This window comes from Balearica regulorum, chromosome 3 (genome assembly GCF_011004875.1).
Source record: "Balearica regulorum gibbericeps isolate bBalReg1 chromosome 3, bBalReg1.pri, whole genome shotgun sequence".
Classification (NCBI taxonomy): Eukaryota; Metazoa; Chordata; class Aves; order Gruiformes; family Gruidae; genus Balearica; species Balearica regulorum.
In genome coordinates this window covers 54,550,321-54,569,603 of record NC_046186.1, presented here as the reverse complement: position 1 = coordinate 54,569,603, position 19,283 = coordinate 54,550,321, and the positions used below count along the sequence as shown (strand labels likewise).

Sequence of the window (19,283 nt, the reverse complement as noted above, 5' to 3'; positions counted from 1 at the left end):
AGAAATAGCAGAAAGGTCTCAGATTTGTTATGCCGAAGCCTCCTGTTACCTTCTTCTTACTCACTGCTATTTCCTTGGAATGTTTGCATGTGCTCAACAGTGATTATCTCCCCTCTGAAACCCGCAGAGCCAGGCTTACTGTCAAATCCCACACCTTACTGCACATTGGTAACATACTTGGCCCTAAAAAAGATGCGCCAACTACGTAAAAAAAAAAAAAAAAAGTACTGAAATCTCTTGTCTGGCAATTGCAAATGGGGACATCTCTCCAGCTGTAAGAAGGGTGCAGAAGTTGTGAATTTCTAAGGCATTTGTTTATAAGGCGGGCTTAGTACAGAAGAGTTTTTCACTGTTTTGTCCAAAGCAGAGAATCCTTCTGGACTTTTATTTCTGCACGATGTGTGACTCTGATTACATCACTCCGCTCAGTGCGGGAACGGGCCGAGGCGGCATATGGAAAGAATCATGAGTACAGATCCCCTCGGCCAAAAACGCACTTCTGGTGGGGAATGCTTTAGGGGCCAGTCAGAGATAAAATGCCAGAAAATGCATGTATATCCTCTGTTCTCTGTGAAATAAGATAATATGGCTTAAATAGAAGGACAAATTTTCCCTAAGATTTTAGACAGCCATCTAGATATCAAATCCCAGGAAAATCAAGTGAGTTATTTCACACCAGCTTTTAATTTTCACAGGTAAAACCATTAAAGTTCATCTATTTTTATTGAAATATTAATGCACTGTTTCCCTGTTCCTGCTAGTCTCCAAAACATTGTTCGTTCCCATATTATTTTGGGTGATTGTTATAGTTAGCTATTAGCCATTGCCCCTTTGTTTATTTTAAAATATAAACCTACTCCAGGATGTAGCAATTACGGATGCTCTGTTATGAGCAGCATGCCTATCAACATCGGTTGTTATGACAAACTGCTCAAGCTCTGTTAGCCTACATGAATGGGAACTCAATTAAGGGTGTACTTTATTATGTGATATAAAATGACTGTTGTAACAGATGAGAAAAGACAAAAGTGCCTCATTACACGCCCCTTCCATGCGTGGATCAATTACGAGTAGACTTTCTCATAATTGTATCCTGAGGTATTGAACTATATTTGGACTATTGAGGATTCTCGCTAATAGAAAGATGAAATTTAAAATGTCAGTCTCCTTAATTTCCTAGCATTCTGGGACAAATAACCAGTGACATTTTAAACTATACTTATTTTATCCAGCTATCACACACGCTACCAAAATACACTTTTGTTTTCTGGTAAGGCTTAAATTGTATTTAGTATTTAGATTTATGCCTGATAGTAGTGCTCAGGCCACAACTCTCCTACTTACCTATTTGTTTGCTCTCCTGGTCTTACGCTAAGTGGAGAAGTGTGTGCGGTAACACGTTTTAGTTGAGTTTCTTAGGAAAAACAAATTTATGTAATCTGTCTGACCACTGCTTCAGCTTTTGAAGCTGCTGACCTGTTTGAGCAAAGCCAGACAGACCAGCACACGCCTCAGAGATGTGACATTCCTACAGTTTCCTGCAAAATCACTGTTGGACAAGGGAGGGAGATCGGTATTACTGCCATCACTGATGGAGCTATAGCGTGAACTCCACGTTGACAGCATTCAGCCGTAAGTTCTCAGGGGGAAAAAAAAAAGGAAACCAGATCCATGTTTCTGTCACAGCATTTGAAAAGCTGGACGGTTGGAGGTTATACAAAGGGCAGCTTACCTCAGCCCTATGGCCTATGTTTCTGATTTCCTTCTCCTGTACTTCCCCTACTAAGCGCACTGCACCCGCTTCTTCTGCAAAGCGGAGAACCTTGATTAAACCTTGACTGTTTGCTGAACGACATGTCTACATCAGACGGGAAAGTTGGGAAAAGCACGGCTTGTCTTTCACTGAGGTAATGCAAGATACTTGCTTGAGAGAAACAGTAGTTTGGGGGAGGTAAATATCATCAAAGCCAAGTGGAAATAGGATATCTGCTCAGTTCTGATTGGCATCTGGTCAGCTGGGACAAAGGAGAGCATTATGGCAAGGGACAGAGGAACCACAATTAATCCAGGGCAGGAATCACAGGGCACAAGGAACTGAAATGAGGTTATTGAGACTGAGATGTAGGAAACTGAGAAAGACAGACACAAATAAATTCCAATACTCAAAATATTACTTGCTCCCCTTTCTTATTCCATTAAAACAGATGGTCACGTGTTTACCCAAACAAGTTGAGAAAGAGTGTGAACAATGAAACTAGGGAGAAAGGTGTTGACCTTGGAGCAGTCCATAGGTCCTGCTGGAGATGGTTACACATCCTTGGATTCACCTCTGTACAGCTCTATCCCTCTGCCAGCGTGCCAGGAGAAACACAGACTGCCTCTGGAGGTAAGTAAGATTGAAGCTTTGTATTGCTATGCTTCAGTGGAAGATTTTGGAAATTACCACCATCCCGTTGTGGCAAAACTTTTCTTTCCAACTCCCATGTGTCCTCTGTTCTGTGACATGCAAGCAACTTAAGCCCAGTGTGTCCCCTCTCTCCCACCACCTCTTTTGTTCTAGTTCCTGTATTTCTGTGGAATTTACCATTTTAATACTTGGTATAGGGGAACCCCAACACTATGATGCCTTTTAAATCATGCCCATCAGTAGGATATGGATCCCAAGTTATGCTGGCTCAAATCCAGCATAATTCCAATGACGGTCCATGGACAGATGTCATTTATAGGTTGGTCTTAACCCAAAGGAGGTAAGGAATAGTAGTTTGAGCAATGAATACTGCTTGAACAGCTAATGCTTCTTCCTGTGCTGACCTGCAACCTGATTCAGACTTCTGCTGAGCTGCTGTCACCACGGAGCTGTAGGACAGCAGCTGCCACAGAGGGGAGCAGTGTCCCATCACAGCTCCAGCTCGCTGCCCTGGGCAGAAGCCACTGTCCTGGCAAGGCCCACGTTTCCATCCTCCTGAGCTCCCCACAGTGGCAGCAACCCTGCGCCACAGTCTGCAAGGTGCACTGAGTGGCACGTGCTGCAGAGGGGTAGGGGAAATGTGTCTACCTGAGAAAAAAAGGGAGATAAATTGCTGGTGGGTATGAAAAAGGAGGATGAGGAGAGAGACCTTGGGGTCCCAATTGCTAGACTCACTCGTACAGTGAGCATATTAACTTCTGCCCCCATAGAAAGAGTGTGGGACAGTGACAACAGACTGACTTGTGGATGACAACTCACATCCAGGTGAAGTTAACCCAGGAGATGGTCATCAAAATGCCAGTTACTCAGGCAGTTCCAGTAAAGTAATCAGATGGACAACTATCTTTATCATGTCCTACTATATTTTAAGGAGTGGCCCAAGAACCATACAGCCAAATGGAGCTGCAAGTCTGAACAGAAGCTCAGACAGATGTTAGAGCAGACTGCAGAAACTCAAAAGTGTAATTTTTACCTAGACCTAATTATACCTTTTTCATAGATCCCTCCTTCCTGAAGGGACAATTCTTCCTAAGGAAGAATTACCCAAAAGATATGTAGGAGTCTGGAAAAAAAAGAGATTAAAATAACACTTTTAGCACTTCTCACCACAAATCAGATGTGAAACCCTGCCTTCTGATTGGGAGTGGGTTTGGATTATTATTTTTTTTTTTTTACTTTACAGCAATTAGGATGGTACATAAAGGATCATGCTCCTTCTTTCAGCACTAATTTGCAACAGGCTAAGTCCAGTGAAGGTGAGAAGCTGTGTGTCACTGCTGGTCCAGATGAGAGTAAATGCATTCAGCAAGTTAGTCACTGTTAAAATGTATGTTAGAACAAACGAAATAATTTAAGCAATTCACTCATCCACTCACTCCTCCAACTGCAAGCAGTTTATACAGTGAGAACAACTTAAAAAAAAAAAAAAGACAAAAATCTACCAACTAGGCTGAGCTGCCATCCTCTCCATGTAATCCGTGGCCATGCTGATCGCCTCGATGTTTTCAGGGTAAAGCACACAGAACATTGCTAGGGCCCCAAGGTTGTTGCCATAAATTTCATTCCACCGAGCGCTGAACTCCTTCGGGTCCCAGGGAGGAAGGTACTCCAGGGGATTCGACAGCATCGTTTGCACTGCCTCGATCAGGCGAGCCGCGATGTGCTGGTGCGTGGTGGTGGCCTGGAGTCGCAGAGCCTCCATGTCCCCTTTGGAAAAGTAGAGCATGGGGTAGCTGTCGTAGTTGGCGTTGACAAAAGGAACCATCGCGTCCGGGTCCTCCCTGGCGCTGTAGGCAAAGGCGAAGCAAACCGCGTGTATGAAAAACACACTTGGGGCTCCCCGTGTGTGAGTCCTCATTGTGGCATCAGATCTCCAGGTCTCAATGGCAGCCAAACCATCTTTGAAATATCCTACGGGAGATGGACAGGAGAGAAAGAGTTAGAAAATAAATCCGTGAGACGCTATAACTCAGGATGTCCTCTAGGAAATATGATTCCATCTGGACTTAAAAACCCCCACGTATTGTCCATGTGGCTTTCAAATCATTTCTATATGAATACTTCATATTAAATACCTACTGAGCAACTCATCCTAAAGAAAAAGCTGTACACTTTGCAGAAAGCCTGTCCCTCACTCCCACATCTTTCCCTCTAGTAGCTGATACGAGGCGAAGGAACACACTGACAGCTCTTGTACTCGAGATTTCAAATAATTGCAACGGTACCTAAGACGAAGCGGCGCTGACTGTACTGGCAAGCAGAGAAAGGCGGGAGGGGAGGAGGAAGGGGGAGAGCCAGGGAGCTTGTGCTGGCGGCAGCCAAGCCTGCGTGCTGCCTTGGCTGATGTTAGCAGCTGGAGAGGGAAGGATGAGGAATGCTGGAGGTTTGCGCCGGGGTCATTTTAGACTGCGCTCAAGGCCTCTGGTTCTGACACGTCTGCGTTTTCAAAAAAAAAAAAAAAAAAAAGAACAAGTCAGAAAGAAAAAAAGAGAAAGAGAAAGCGGCAGAGCCTTAGAAAAACAGCTGAAATACCTCGTCTTTAGGGCATCTAGGGGTTTTGCATCATCATTATTATTATTTTTCTAAGGTGCTCTCCATTTTACATATGGAGATTTACAGCTACCAAGAAGGCTGAGTTGAATTCAAGTACGTATTTTCTTTCCTATGTACATAACTTCTCAAAATGTGCTCAACTGGCAAATCTATGCAGAGGTTACATGCAAGTATTTAAACATAGTAAGTTACTTCGTAAAAATTACCAACTATCTAGCCTGAAGCCTCAGATGAAACATGGCCAGGATTCCCCTGAGGAAAGCCAGCAAATTCCTAGAATTCTTCCAAGGGGAAAGGTTACAGAAAGCAGACCCAAGAGAGACAGTTTTATGTAAATAATGAACAGTAGTTTTCAATTATTAAAAGGAGAAATAGACAGAAGGAAAGAAAACCTAAAACCAAATACAAAATGTTTTTTTTCCATGGAAAACCTGTTTCATAGGATTCAGTCATAAAACTCGTAAGCTGAAGTACAAGGCAACCTGTTATTTCTCCCTGCAGCTCCCTACCTATAGATGTCAAAATTTTTGAACAGAAACTTAGGCTGCTAGAGCCTTATTTAGAGACCCACATCCTGATTCAACAATGTCATTAATATGTGCATAGACAATGAGACAACCTTGATAGATTGGGTCCCTCCATGACTACTCTAGCTGCTTGTGTTCAGCTCCTAAAATTGGGAGCAAGCATCTTTGGCCAAGAAGTACATCTTTTCTTGTGCATTCCTGCCTAAGGTAAAAATAATATTGCACCCTGTAGCTGCCTACATTTATATTAAAGCATATTTAAAGCATAATTGCTTTAACAGAGTGTAATGGCAGATGACATTTTCATTGTATTTGAATGCATTTTGCAAGTAAGTTTTGCCCTTTTTTTGGATGCAAATCAAGCATTATAGGATCACAGGGTGGTTTATTTGGTAATACTTTTACTATATCTACATATTCTCTCACTACATACACACATACAAAGAAACATACACCATAGTTTATCCAAACATACTCATGTCTGCTCATATTCTCATCTATAAATAAGCAAAACTTACAACAGTATATTTTGAAAGAAAGGAGGTAGAAAACAGCCAATCTGGTACATCATGTTTCAAACATGTGCATCATGTTTGAAACATGATGTCATTTTTTTAACTGTTGAGAACAACTCCTTTTTCATAATTACCCCACCCCCCCCAAATCAAACACATAGGTTTTTTTAAAGTGTTTATGATTCTTTAGCACCTGGGGCAGAGGAAAGAACCTAAAAACCTGTAACTTTTTCTGTGATCATGATACATTGAAAGAAGTTTCCTGACTTACACAATCAGAAAAAATCACAGCTAGAAGTAAGGACTTCATGCATTCTTTTCCTTGGCTTGAGTTCTTAAAGTACTTGTGCAGATCAGTGAGAATTAAGCACACAGATAAATTTAGGGATGGTTTTAAGAGTTCCCTAAATTAGGGTCTTTCTGACCAGAGATGAGGGAATATACACTAAGGTTGCCCAGAACTCCCTCTTTGTAAGTCTGGACACACATTTCCCGGCATTTCACCATCATTGAACACCTCCAGTGTTGTCTAAAATTCATAGTCTATATTTTAAGAATTTGGTGACCCTCCTCATTTTCTCCCCTTATGCATGTGTGGATTTAATAGAGAAAGTAAACCCTTTTTTCACCTTGTACCAGAGAAGCAATCACCATACCACACTGTTTAGACTAACAACAGCATAACTGGAAAACCAATCTACAGTATATAGGCAGCATATTCAGAGTCAAGATCTGGAAGAAAGGCAGTAGGCAGTGACAAGAGCAGGACTACAAAGTCATTCTTATTTATTCTTGGTTAAATCACGCTGACACCCTTCCTATGATATGAAGACAATAACCCACGACAGTCATGATTTGGTAAGGCCAGTGAGCCCTGTCCCATAACTTTGCAGGGCTCAGCCCGGTGTGGCTGGTGGATGGGAGGAGGCAGGAATAGGAGTCCACCTTCCTTTCCATGCAAACCTCTGTGGAGGCACCAGGCACAGCCACGTGGAAAGAAATCCCCAGGTGAGGCCCCAGGATGGCACGACTATGGCTCAAACCATGCTACAGGCAGTGAGGAGAGACTGATGTTCCACGTTTGCTCATCTGTGATGATCTTAAAAGCAGGACCAGCAAAAGTAATAATGAAAAAAATTGCAAAGCTCCAAAGAGGGTGGATTTGCAATAAAAACTATCACCCATATAGCAAGGAAATACAAACTGCATGGTTCTGGATGCAGCCATGACAAACGACCCCTGCAGGGATTTCAAACGGCAGAACAGCCTTGAACCGCACACACTATCAAACTCTTTGCTGACTAGGACCAGACCTGACCACACACTTCACTGACTTGTCCAGGTAACTCCGTAGGACTAAGGGGCATGCTCATCATTCCTCAGTTCAGCACCTGTTTAGAAACTACACTAATTAATAAGACATATATCAAACCACTTGCAAAAGAACAAAACCAACTTCAGCAGAAGGATGTGAACAAAGATAGTAACATTTAGGGACTATTTAAAATTCATTACAATGGTATAAACGTACCTGGGCGGGGGGAAGCCAAAACCCCTGATGCAGAATGCATGTTCAACTGTGTTGAACTCTATACTTTGCCATTTCCTTAGTTAACTTACTTGCATACTGAAAGCTAAAGAAAAACATAATACTGTTCAAACACGCACATGTGAGCCTTGGTTATCTGCATAGCTTAATAACTGGACATAAACTCCAACTTACCAGTTTTGAGTGAACCTGCTACAAGTTTGTTTGATACACAGGGCTCAAAAGAATGCGAGCTTGGGCTTTCTGATTGCTTAAATCACACTGACCATACCATTTTTTAAAATTAAAAGAATTTCTTACTCTCATATTACACTACATCATTACCAGCCACATCTTCCAAGAAAAACCTTACCAAGCAACTCAACCTTTTCTGAAAATGAGAGGGTTATTATTCAGTTTGGAAACCATGACCTGATAAAGTACTGAAAATTAAGAAGAGTGAAGGATGCTTGCCCATGGAAGAAAATGCTTACATACCATGAGCTTTGAAAAGGCTCTCACTTAGTCCTAGACTGGAAGAGCATTTGCCACGATTTCCGCTCCACTGCCAGCAGAAACAAACAGTAAAGAACATCATTTACTCTAGAAAAAACAGAGTAAATCTTAACTATTGCAGTTCTCCCTATCTGCATCAACGAGTAGATGTTCAACTGCAGTTCTGAAGAGCCACTATGCTTTTGTGGATGCTTTTTGCTGGGACACTTGTATCACTTCTTAAGAAGCAGAAATCGCAGGTGTCTCTGCTAGCATCTCCAACACTAGGCGATGACTCACCTCTGACATGGGTATCTCATCAACCTTTGCAGCCAGGAACAGAAAAGGTGGGATTTCTGGTGACTAAAACTTCCACCAACTGGAGGCATCACAAGACCACAGTTCACTCAGGTTTCTGAATGAAAGAGCTTCCCCCAGCCCACGGCTGGGACACTAAGAAGTCAAACCTGCCCACTCAGTCACACCGGGAGTGACTGTTACAGCATATGGCTCTTGCCTATGCTTGCTGAGGTCACCGGCTCTCCTCCACCTCACCGCATGACCCACCGAAGTCATGGGACCTCTTCTACCTCACTGTGTGCCCTGGGGAAGGCTAATGCTCAAACATGAACAGGAGTCTCCAGCCAGAAGGAGGTGGATGGAGTTACACTCTTGGTGCGATCTGGGCTTCCCAACTCCCCACGTGCTATCTTCTCTTTCCAGATTGCTCAGGAGATGCTGCAGGCAAACTCCTGGCACCTCTGCTGCAGATATGCTGGCTTTCATCTGAACTCCCCTGCAAAGTACCTAGGTGTCTCCAGAGAAAGTAAGAGGAGCGCTGACACTCTGCTCGAGTATCAAACCTCTATGCTTGTAAGAAAAAAAGGAAATATTTTAACTAGTTTAAAACTCAAAATTACCATTTAAATACTTATCTTCACAGATTTTACAATTTTTTGTCTTCTTTTGGGCAGCTCCTATTTTCCACAAAGGCTACAGTTCTCATTATTGCTACCTGAATGACCTCCACAAGTGTTTGGGCAAGAATTGTGTTCAAATATTTAATGGAAAATCTGTTCCACCATCCTGTCAAAAAACCAAATCTTCAGGTTCTGCCTGCAAACTTTTACCTTAGACAATGACCTCTGAATCAGCAAGGACTTTCACAGATCTTTTTTTGCAGTGCTTCTTGATAAATTATTCAAAGTGAAAGCAAGCTTTTTCTACTCATTTGTTTATAATGCTTAGTCAGTTCCAAATTTCATGCTGAACAACAGTGCCACTCCGCTTTTGTCACAACTTAAATTACATGGTAAGATCACCTTGTTAAGCCATTCAAAAGTACTAGCACTAAAATTAAAATAAGCAATTGTAGCACCCAATGCTAAAACAGGTAAGAGAGTCATAGCTATTTTAACAAGAAATGGTCAACCACCAGCAACAGCTGCTGCCATACTCGTGCCATCAAACTCATAGGTAATGTTGCAGTAAGATGTGCATGGTATCTTGTTCCACTAAATGTAGATGGGTATACATCTTTTTGTACTGATGCTGACAGCTGCCAAAATGTACTTGTTTGTCATGAGGTTTGATCATAGTGGAGAAAAGCAAACTTCTGTAGGAACTCTTATTTAGCATTTTGTCCAAATACCTCAAATCATTAGCAATTTTTTTCACACAGATTGCTAATGACTTTGTTGCTGATAAAGGAGCAGAAGCTATAAAGCTGTATTAATCACTTGGAAATAGCAGTGTTTTAAAATCATGATGGAGAGCTATTTTGTTCAACAATGTCAGTTTTACCACTGATCCAAATATTTTGCAAACCTATTTAAAAATGGGAGAGCAATTAAGTCCTTAACTCAATCCAATGACATTTCAGTATTAAATAATGCAGGGTAAGTCCACAAAAACAAAGAGGTGAAAGGGTCAATAGAGACTAATTCCCATATATATTGCCATTCCGTTCCTATTGACTCACAGAAACATTATCTGATACAGCGAAATTAAGCAGCAGATGGAGTGGGACCAAGAAAAGTATAAACTTATCTTTGTAATGTAACAATCACAATAAATCTACTGACCAAAGTCCCAAGCCATACAGTTCCCACATCAGCAAGTGGTACTGCTGAGTCCCTCTCAAAGCTGCGGGGCTGGACACCAGTGCAGGAAATTCTCATGTCCCAAGATAAGAGCAGTCGGGAGTCCTTCCTTCACCACCCTTTTGGTGAGTCAGATAGAACACCATTGACCATCTGTCTCTCCAATAAAAATGCTGGAAAGGTGTAAAAATCACTGCTTACAACTTGAAAAATACCTATTACGACGTTAACCACCAGGGGACATTACTTCATTTCTTCCTCTGATTTTTTTCACTATGAGAAATACGCTACATCGCAATTATATAATGTCAAAGGTATTTAAAAGCTTAAATACTGAAATCCCAAATATAATTCAGAATTAAATCTACAATAAAGTAAAGTATAGCTCAGGTACCTGGCCATCAGTATTGCACTTGTTCTGAAGCGAACTGAAATACCTTAAAAGAAGTTTTGAATCAATTTACATGTCTGAATAACAGCTGTGCTATGAAAATCGTAAAGGCAATCAGAAACAAACAGTTCCTATAGAAATTATCAGTATATGACATCATGTCAGCAGTCAGGATTTAAACTCGTGTCTGTCCTTTGATCTATGCACAAAATTCAATGGATCTATTTAGAGCAGTACACAGTTGTCTGAGACCGTCATTCTGGGGGGAACGGAGGGCGCACTCATTCTCCACCATGCTACAGATAGGAGAGCAACTGCAAAGTATTTTTATAAGTTTACAGTAGGATGGGTAAGGTATCTGCGATGGAAGATTCATCTGTTTATTCCTTTAATTTAAAAGCTTATTTGTCTATTTTACCACTGTATATATAAATTAACAGGGGCATACGCATGCGCACACTGAACGTAGAACCTTTTCTCTGCCTCAAGCAAAAACAAGATTTAAATTGTCTGCATGTCCAAACCACAATCTGGGAATTTGGAATTTTCTTCTATTTTATAATTTATCCCAGTGCATAAATGCTTTCTCAATAATTTTTTGGTTGCACTAAAATGACTATTCCTAACCCTTATTGGGATCTTTTATTCCATACTTCACTGTATAGAATGAGTAAAAAAGTGATTTTGATATCCAGAACCCTGAAGGTGATCATTCCCAACCAGTACAGACAAGCCTGTTAAGGCATCCACATTCAGTGAATGAAAGCTCAGGCACTTTTACCATCAAAGGCATAAAACTATAAACTACCACAGAAAGATTTCCTTTAGAGCACGAGCATTTTTTGTTTTAACTTGAGCCGAAGTACTTTTTAAAAGGCCATTTTGATAATTAAAAATATAGTTATTTTTTGCAGAAATGTTTTCACAGAAGCTAACAATAATGGAAGACAGTTTGAGAATTTTCATATAGGCCAAACTCGATTTAACTATGTTTGTCTGCTCCATTACTGTCCCAGAAGTCAATCCTGCAAACCGCTCATCCGTCTACGATATTGCTACAGCATGTAGGACACATCTGGGGACTAGGAGAGAAGACAGAACAAAAGTGCCTGTAACAATTTGGGTGGTGAGAAGGTACTCATTTGGCAGCTAAGAAGTAACGCATCTTCCCGGCCCACGCACATAGAGCCAGTCAGGGGGTCTGTAAGGACGTGAACCCCTGGGTGTAGGGTCTCAGAAACCACGCTTAGGGTTTGCTCTGACAGCAGCCTCCAACCCAAAAGCGCAACTGCAAGAGGAAGTGAGCAAAGGAAGAGATTATCCGAGGTAAGCAAGAGCGCGGTCTCTGCGTGGATCGAGGGGTACAGCCATGGAGCAGAGGAAGAGCTGGAAAACCTTCAGAGGGTGATTAGGAGGTGCAAAGAAAGGACAGAAAAAATTAATCATACATGCAAAAGGGGAAAGCCAATTTACTGCTGTCAAAGCAAAATTCCTCCTGGTGCTTAATCCAGCCCACTCGGACTGCTGCATGCCATGGAGCTTCCCTCACTTTTTAGGAGGCCGATTAGAGCATCAGAAACTTCTTATACCGAGATCAGTGTTTCCATTTTTTACTTTAATTTCTATCCTCTTTTCCAACTAATAATTCTTTGTTAGTCTTGAACTTTACTCTTCCAAATACTTTCAGTCCCCTGGCTTGTCGTTCACCTCTGCTATGTATAATTAACAGTTTTAGTCTTTCTTGCTTGTTGTTTTTAATTGTTCTTCATTCCATCACCTCCAAGATGTTAGAAATGAATGAAATATTCCAGGTGGAGTTTTACAAAACCAGTTCTCACCCTCTGTATATCTATATTTATCTGCAGACTTCAGTAGCTGAAGATATGAAATCGATATATTTATGTGTAAAGCATTTCCACAGAACTTCGTATTAATAGATGGGAATTCTAAAATGCGTCACATCCTTCAGTTGCTACGGGATCAAAACTCATTTTAACTGTGTTTCCATATCCTGTTTATGACTCAGTCTTGCATACAAAACTATATTAAAATTTTATTTGTTATTTATGTTAAAGCATGGTGATAGCATGTAGGAGCACCAGCAAAGTCAATTTCTGAACTTAAAAAGCAATTTAAAGCAACACTTGCTTCTATATTATCTGCATATCATCTTAAGATGTGTGTACGCAGACCTCAAATGTGCATTCACATAGAAGAACCACTCTTTCATTTGCTACAGGATAAATGCTGTGCTTATAGACCTAAATTGCACCACTCTACCCAGTAGTCATATCTCACCGCAGATCAATATGCTGTTCGTTATTATTGGTACAATTCTGTTGTTATCTCTGCTGCTTTCATGTGTTATCTAATTATCTGTGGGGTTTATATATACATATATATATATGTATGTTACATATAGTTTATCCATCTATCTGTGGATATAATACATTTGTACCCAGATGCAGCTGATTTTTTTCAAAGGTACAAACTTGGAGAAACAATAAAATGTACTGTCCTGCAGTTCCTTGGGGGTTATTACTACTGTCTGCACTGCTGCCCAGAATACCCTTGATAAAAAGTGACAATTATATTTTCATAGACAGAAGCCTCAAATGCAGATGGAGTTAGAAGGCTACATTATTCCTGCAAAATTTAGCTACTCACAATTGGCATGACCAATTTGTGTGAATAGGTGTCAACACAACCATTAAATTACAGGTTAATTATGAAATTTTGAATTGTATAATCTCATTTCTGACCTTGAGTTGTGCAGGCATGGCTCTCGCAGCAGAACTGAAACCTGACACGTTGTTTTGGCAAAAAATGTGATGCATTACGGTTACAAGGATCTGATTAAAAGGCTTTAAAATGACATGACATCCACAGAAATGCTTTCAAACAACTTTTGAAAATACTGTAATAACTCAAGGCAGCCATATGATTAGAAGACTTAAGAGGGCATACTGGCTTTATATCAAACATTCAGCATTTTTACTATTTCTGATAAAAACTGACAAAACCAAACCAAAAACATATACCAGGACAACTGTGGTGAAAGAACTCTTACGTTAAAATTCTGATTGTCTGCTACAGAGGTACAATACCTGCCTGAGTCAAGTGACTGAGGTCCCTACAATCTTGCTCTAAAAAAATGCTATTGCCAATTTCTACTGTATACTCTGTGAGTTTAAGCAAGGGGAAAAACAGAAAGACAGACCAAACAAAGGTAATTTCAGACTGTGTACATAATGGCCGCATTGTGCCTGGGCTTTCACACCTGACCATATCCCAAGAGCAGATGAAAGCATGATGTCATCACCTGATGTGAGAAACTATTTCCAGCACTCTGGCCTTCATGTGAATCCCAAAATGACCAGACCCCTCTGGTCAGCTCTCCGTTACCAACACTGCACTTCTGCTAAACTTCTACTGACAAACCATTCATGAGAAAGGTCCCAGGTGACATCAGCTAAATTTCCTTTCTCCTAGCAGGCTTTAATCCCCTCCTCTGCTTTGCTCCTGTCCTGAGCAGATAACCGAGCCTGGCCAAAGTGCTGTGCACAAGGGTTTGGGGTTTTTGCTAATGCAGTTCTGTCACACTTCCCCTTATCCCAGCTGGGCTTAGCGGGGCTAACAGACATCGGTACAAAGCTTACCCATCTAAACAGAAAAGTAGCTCAAAGGAAGCTCTTTCCACAAAATATTGAGTCTATTTATAATAAATATGTGGCTACAGTCTTGAACACAAACTGGCACCATGGTTTAGCAGCTTTAGGGGACTACGCTAGTGTAACTAAGCTCTTTTATCTACCTCAGCTGAATGGAGACAACAAAGAAGGTGCAAACAGCCAGGGCAAACTTGCCGCTGAGGTATCATATTTACCAGTTAAATAAACTTGCTAAGCAAAAGTCCTATTTTCTTTCACTCACCAGACACTTGGATTACCGAGTCTAAACCAGGGCTATGGAAAGTTGTTATTTTCTTTATTTTTTTTAGTGCCTTCAGAAAAAAACCAGGGAAAATGGGCTTTATTTCTTGCAAAATGTCCAGGAACAATAGCAGTAGTAACTAAATTTCTTTCTGCTCATTGCTAGAGTATGTTGTGGGTGCCAGATGTGCAAGTTTCCACACACAAGCCTAAGAATGTGAATTGGTTTTAGCTAAATGCAATCACTTCTGAGAGAAGGGACACTTCAGTTTTACAGACTCATTTACAGCCTCATTTAACCCTAGCTCTCACTGCTCAGACTGCTGGGTACTGATGGATGCGACCATTTCTCCACCAGCATATAAACTCACTACGTTCATTCACAACCCAACAGCTGCCTGGTGATGGGAATGACTTTCTACCACCACTGATTTAGGCTTTATTTGAACTCAGTTTTGAAAAAGCTTATGTGCTTGCTGTCAATGTACTTGAGGACACACAGACCTTGTGAGCACAGTGTTTGTAAAGGCATGAGCCTTTAGAAAGTATCAAAACCGAGATGTCACTCTAAAACTAGCTTTCAGCTACTCCTTTTTACTTAGAATTTTATGAAACCTATGAAAATCACATCTAACATTTAACCAGGTAATTAAACATATTTTCCTCTCCATTGTGGTGTGGACATTTACTAAATATCTAGTTAGATTAACTAATACACACTGTAACAAAAACTGAGCTCCCTTAGGCAACCAACATCTACCAACTTTTACCACAGGCAGTCAATTTGTTCAGTTCATGGATTTCTTCCTTTGCAACCCATATTCTCTATGATCGAAGAACAGGTTTTAGAAGAGACTGTATATGAATATGCAGTGGAAAACCAGTACCCAGTGTCTTCTGAGGTCACTTTCCACCATAGAGGATACAGATATGTTTATAAACTATTCTCATCTCTTGCTCTTCTATTAAATAACAGCACTCACTTTTCTTAGTGGCAATTCAAAATTATGCATAGTGTCACAATGCTTCAGATAAAACAACAAAAGCAAACTCTTCATTTGATTAATAAGAAAATGACATTTCCTTAAAGTACCAGTAGTTCTGTCCCAGTAAAATATGCTGCGATTAGTGTATTTTGGTTTCACATCCTAGTGAAGTTTACAGATAGTCAAGAAAATGCCAATCTAATCTAGAACTGCTACTTTGTTGACTTCCACTAAAAATTTACCTAATATAGGTCACTGAAGAAGCAATGACACACAGTAAAAGAACTCATAGTTGAAATAATACTTAGCGCTTGTGTAGACAAATGCACTCAAGGATCTCCAAGTAGTTATGAAACAAATTAATTAATTAAACTTCTCAACACCCCTGTGAAGCAAACAAGCACATTTATCTGTTTTATGAAGAAGGAAACTGAGCCATAGAGAGGTGGAGTGACTTGCCCGAGGCTACCCAGCAAGAGTCTTTCAGAGTAATAAACAGCATCTGAATTATTGATTCCCACTGCTGCCCTGAAGCTGAATTGTTCCTTTTTTTGAAATACTGCAATGAGTTATAATAATTGTTGGCATGATAAACATAATGTGGCAATATTTAGCTGAGATTTCCTTTGTCTTTGTTTAGACTACATTAAAACTTTAGTGTTATTTAAATTGCAATTGATCTTCTTAGGGTAACAAAAAATCTCCAAATAGTTGAGCAATATTTCATGTATTTCATTCACAATTGTATCTATTTCTTATACTGCCATTGCTTATGTCCAAAAAAAGAAGCTACTCCAGCTTGAAAATGCAGAAAAATATCACAGCTTTATATTGTTTCAAGACGGAATGACAGGAAAGCAGAGAGACTGGCTACTTTCATTCATACCAAACTGAATTTGAAGAGGTGGCATGAGACGCACCAAGTGACGATGCATCGCTTCCATGCAACACCAGCTAAAGGAATTGCAACTTGCCATCCTGGGGCTAAGGAGACTGAGCTTCGTGAGTTAGTAACTCTGGTCCCAGGTCACTTTTCCAACAACAACAACAAAAAAGAAGAGTGGCAGGAAGTTGCATGGGGCAAATCTCTCTTTTCCTGTCTCTCAGCTTCCCTAGGTGCAAGACAGGGATGCTGCCGCTTACCTTTCACACACGCATGTTTGGGAGGCTTAACTCGTTAGCAAAAGGCTCGGAGGCTCTTGCGGTAATGGTGCTACGGAAGAGCAGGAAGCTGTTACACACGGCGCCCAGAGGTAGAGCTTTAAACAGAAAGAGCTATGCCTGCCCCCCGCCCCGGACACGCGGGGCCCATCCTGCGAGCTGCCCAGCACCTCCGGAAGGGTGCGGGTGTCCAACCGCCGGTGCCCTGACAGCACGCCCGCACCGCCACGCCGCGCCAACCCGCCGTCCGCCCCGCCGGGGACAGCCCGGAAAATCCCGTGCCTGGAGGCTGCTCCCCGCGGGACGCCCCCGGCCACCACCCCGCGCCCAGCCCGCTCCCGCACCGGCTCGACCCGGCCCCCGCTCCCTGGCCCCCGGCGGGCGCTGCCGCGGGGCGCCCGCCAACACCTGGTGCCCGCTAACGCGACGGGCCGCCACCAGCGCCTTGGGGATGGGGACACATGTGGCTGGGCGGGGGGGGGGGGGGGAGCGCTGGGTCCGACCTCCCCTCCCCAAATCCACCGGTAACCGGCGCCCCCGGCCCCGCGCGGGCGGAGGGGCGCTCCCAGGGCCCGTTCTGCCGCCGGCCTCCCCGAGCCCGCCGCGGGCAGGAGGAGTGGGGGCGGGCGCCCGGCGGAGCAGAGGGTTGGGACGGGATGGAGGGGACGCAGCGGAGCGGAGCGCTGCCCCACACCGCACGGGCACTCACCGCCGACGGCCCCTGCCTGGCGCGGCTCGGCGCGGACCCGCCGCTCGGCAGCCAGAAAGTTTCTCCTCTGCGGCCCCGGGGGAGCGAGCGGGGGGGACGTTTTTCAACTCAGGAAGAAAGTGACTCCCCCCTCCCGCTCCACCTCCCGCCTCCCCGCCCTCCTTCTTTACCTCTCCCCGGTCCTCCTCCGCCTTCTCTTCTTCTTCTTCCTCCTCCTCCTCCCCCGGCCCCGCCGGCCCCTCACGCCATGGCGGCGGCGGGCAGTGCCGCGGCCCCGCTCCACTCGCCGGGGGAACCGCCCGGCCGGGCGCGGAGCAGAGCGGAGCGGCGGGGCAGCCCGCCCGGCCCTCACGGTCCCGCCGCCGCCGCTCGCTGCCGGGCACACGGGCTGCGCAGCCTCCCGGTCCGGCCCGGGCGCTCGTTCGGTTCTGCGTGTGCTTATTTAGTTACTTATTCCTGGCGTGCACACGGATTTTTCTCCCTCCCCCGCCCGCTCCTCCCCGGCTCGTACTTGACGGAAATACCCTAATTCTCCCTTTTAGCGGGAGGACTCGTTTCTCTGCAGGGAATGTGTTGGCCCTTTGATTTTCTGCAGCTAGAACGTACGGCACCGGCACCACGGTTCGGGCAAGGGGAGCTGTGGTGGTTAAAGCGTCCAGGGTGACCCATTCGTATGCAATATCCACCTCTGGTGCTGTCACCGTGCTGTGTGAGAGTAATAGGAGCTCCCATCCAAAAAAAAAGTTCCCTCAACCCAGCAAAGAAACAAAAAGCCAATTTGTCAATCTGCTTTTTGAAGTATGGTGTGACTCCTTGTATGAAATGTTTCCCCTATAAAACAAAAACATGAAACACCATGACCATTCGAGCCAGTCACCCTGACAATTTTTTCCTAAGTCTCCTGAAGAGACTTAGGAAAGTAATATAAAAGAGCACAAAATAAATGATCCTTAGGAACAGCTACCTTTGCTTTCTTTGTCACTATAACCAGGAAAAAGTATGAAGTGAAGAATTTCAAATGTTTGTTGGCTCCCAGAAGCTGAGCATGTTTTATCATCTTCAGACCTCTGTACTGGAGTGAAAATAAAGACATTTACATGTCATACATCAGGATGATGTCCAACTACCTGAAGTTTACATTTCACAAAGCTTATTCTTCATTTTCATAAAGTGTTTACTGATGCTACTGAATCAATTAGTGGGCTCTAAGTGCTCCTGCTTTTAAAATATAAAAACTGTGTTTTCTGAGGATGATTTTAAACATGCTCTGTGGTTTATAGTGTGATTTCCTGCTGTTCTATCAAGATTAATAAACTTGTGGAAACTAGGCGAAACTAGAAACTATACATTCCCCTTCACTCCTTCACTCCTGTTGTATTTCCCAGTGATATGTATTGACAGTCTCAGCATAATGAATTGGGATGCACAAGCAGTTGCTGCAAACTCAGAGCAAAGCCAGAGCTTGAAATGAAACATTGTTTTTTTACCAGTAATGACATGCCTAAAAGCACTAAGTGCTTCAGTTTCAGTCATGCAAACACTAGATTAATCATTAGAAGATATGTTTCTAACCACCTATTGGAATGGTATCCTATACTGCATTGATAGTAGAGTTGTAAAATATGAATGTTGTGACACGAATGAGCATGAGAAGAGCTACAGCCTCCCCTGATCAGACCAGATATGGCTAAGAGGACAATTCTACTGGAATTATTAAAATAGTCAGGATACCTAAAGTGATGAGAAGGGAGGTGTCTAAGTACCAGTCATGTGTTCTGCATCATTAGGTATTTAAATATATTAAGTATCTGACTCTAAGTAAATTGGAATTAGACCTTACAATTCTGAACAGCATAATGCCCGAACGGTTTTTGAAATCCTGACCTTAGTCTGTGGTTGTATCTATCTATATTTTAG

The 19,283-nt window shown here is 42.6% G+C and overlaps 1 protein-coding gene across 7 annotated transcripts in view; it reads right to left on the bottom strand.

Annotated features, from left to right (window-relative positions):
- The window catches only part of DSE (dermatan sulfate epimerase), a 36,396-nt gene extending 18,607 nt beyond the window's left edge, over positions 1-17,789 (bottom strand). For 2 of the 7 annotated variants that reach the window (XM_075747940.1, XM_075747941.1), the window contains exon 1: positions 3,914-4,051. Coding sequence is in view for 5 of the 7 variants with exons in the window: in XM_075747936.1 (XP_075604051.1) it covers positions 3,910-4,325 (416 nt within the window). In the remaining 2 variants the exon portion in view is untranslated. Of the gene's footprint in view, positions 1-3,909; positions 4,379-4,546; positions 4,675-16,639; positions 16,710-17,065; positions 17,240-17,366; positions 17,480-17,536 lie in introns of those variants that run through there. The other 5 variants (XM_075747936.1, XM_075747934.1, XM_075747937.1 and 2 more) reach the window with 5 other exon arrangements.
- Positions 17,790-19,283: the final 1,494 nt, after the last annotated feature.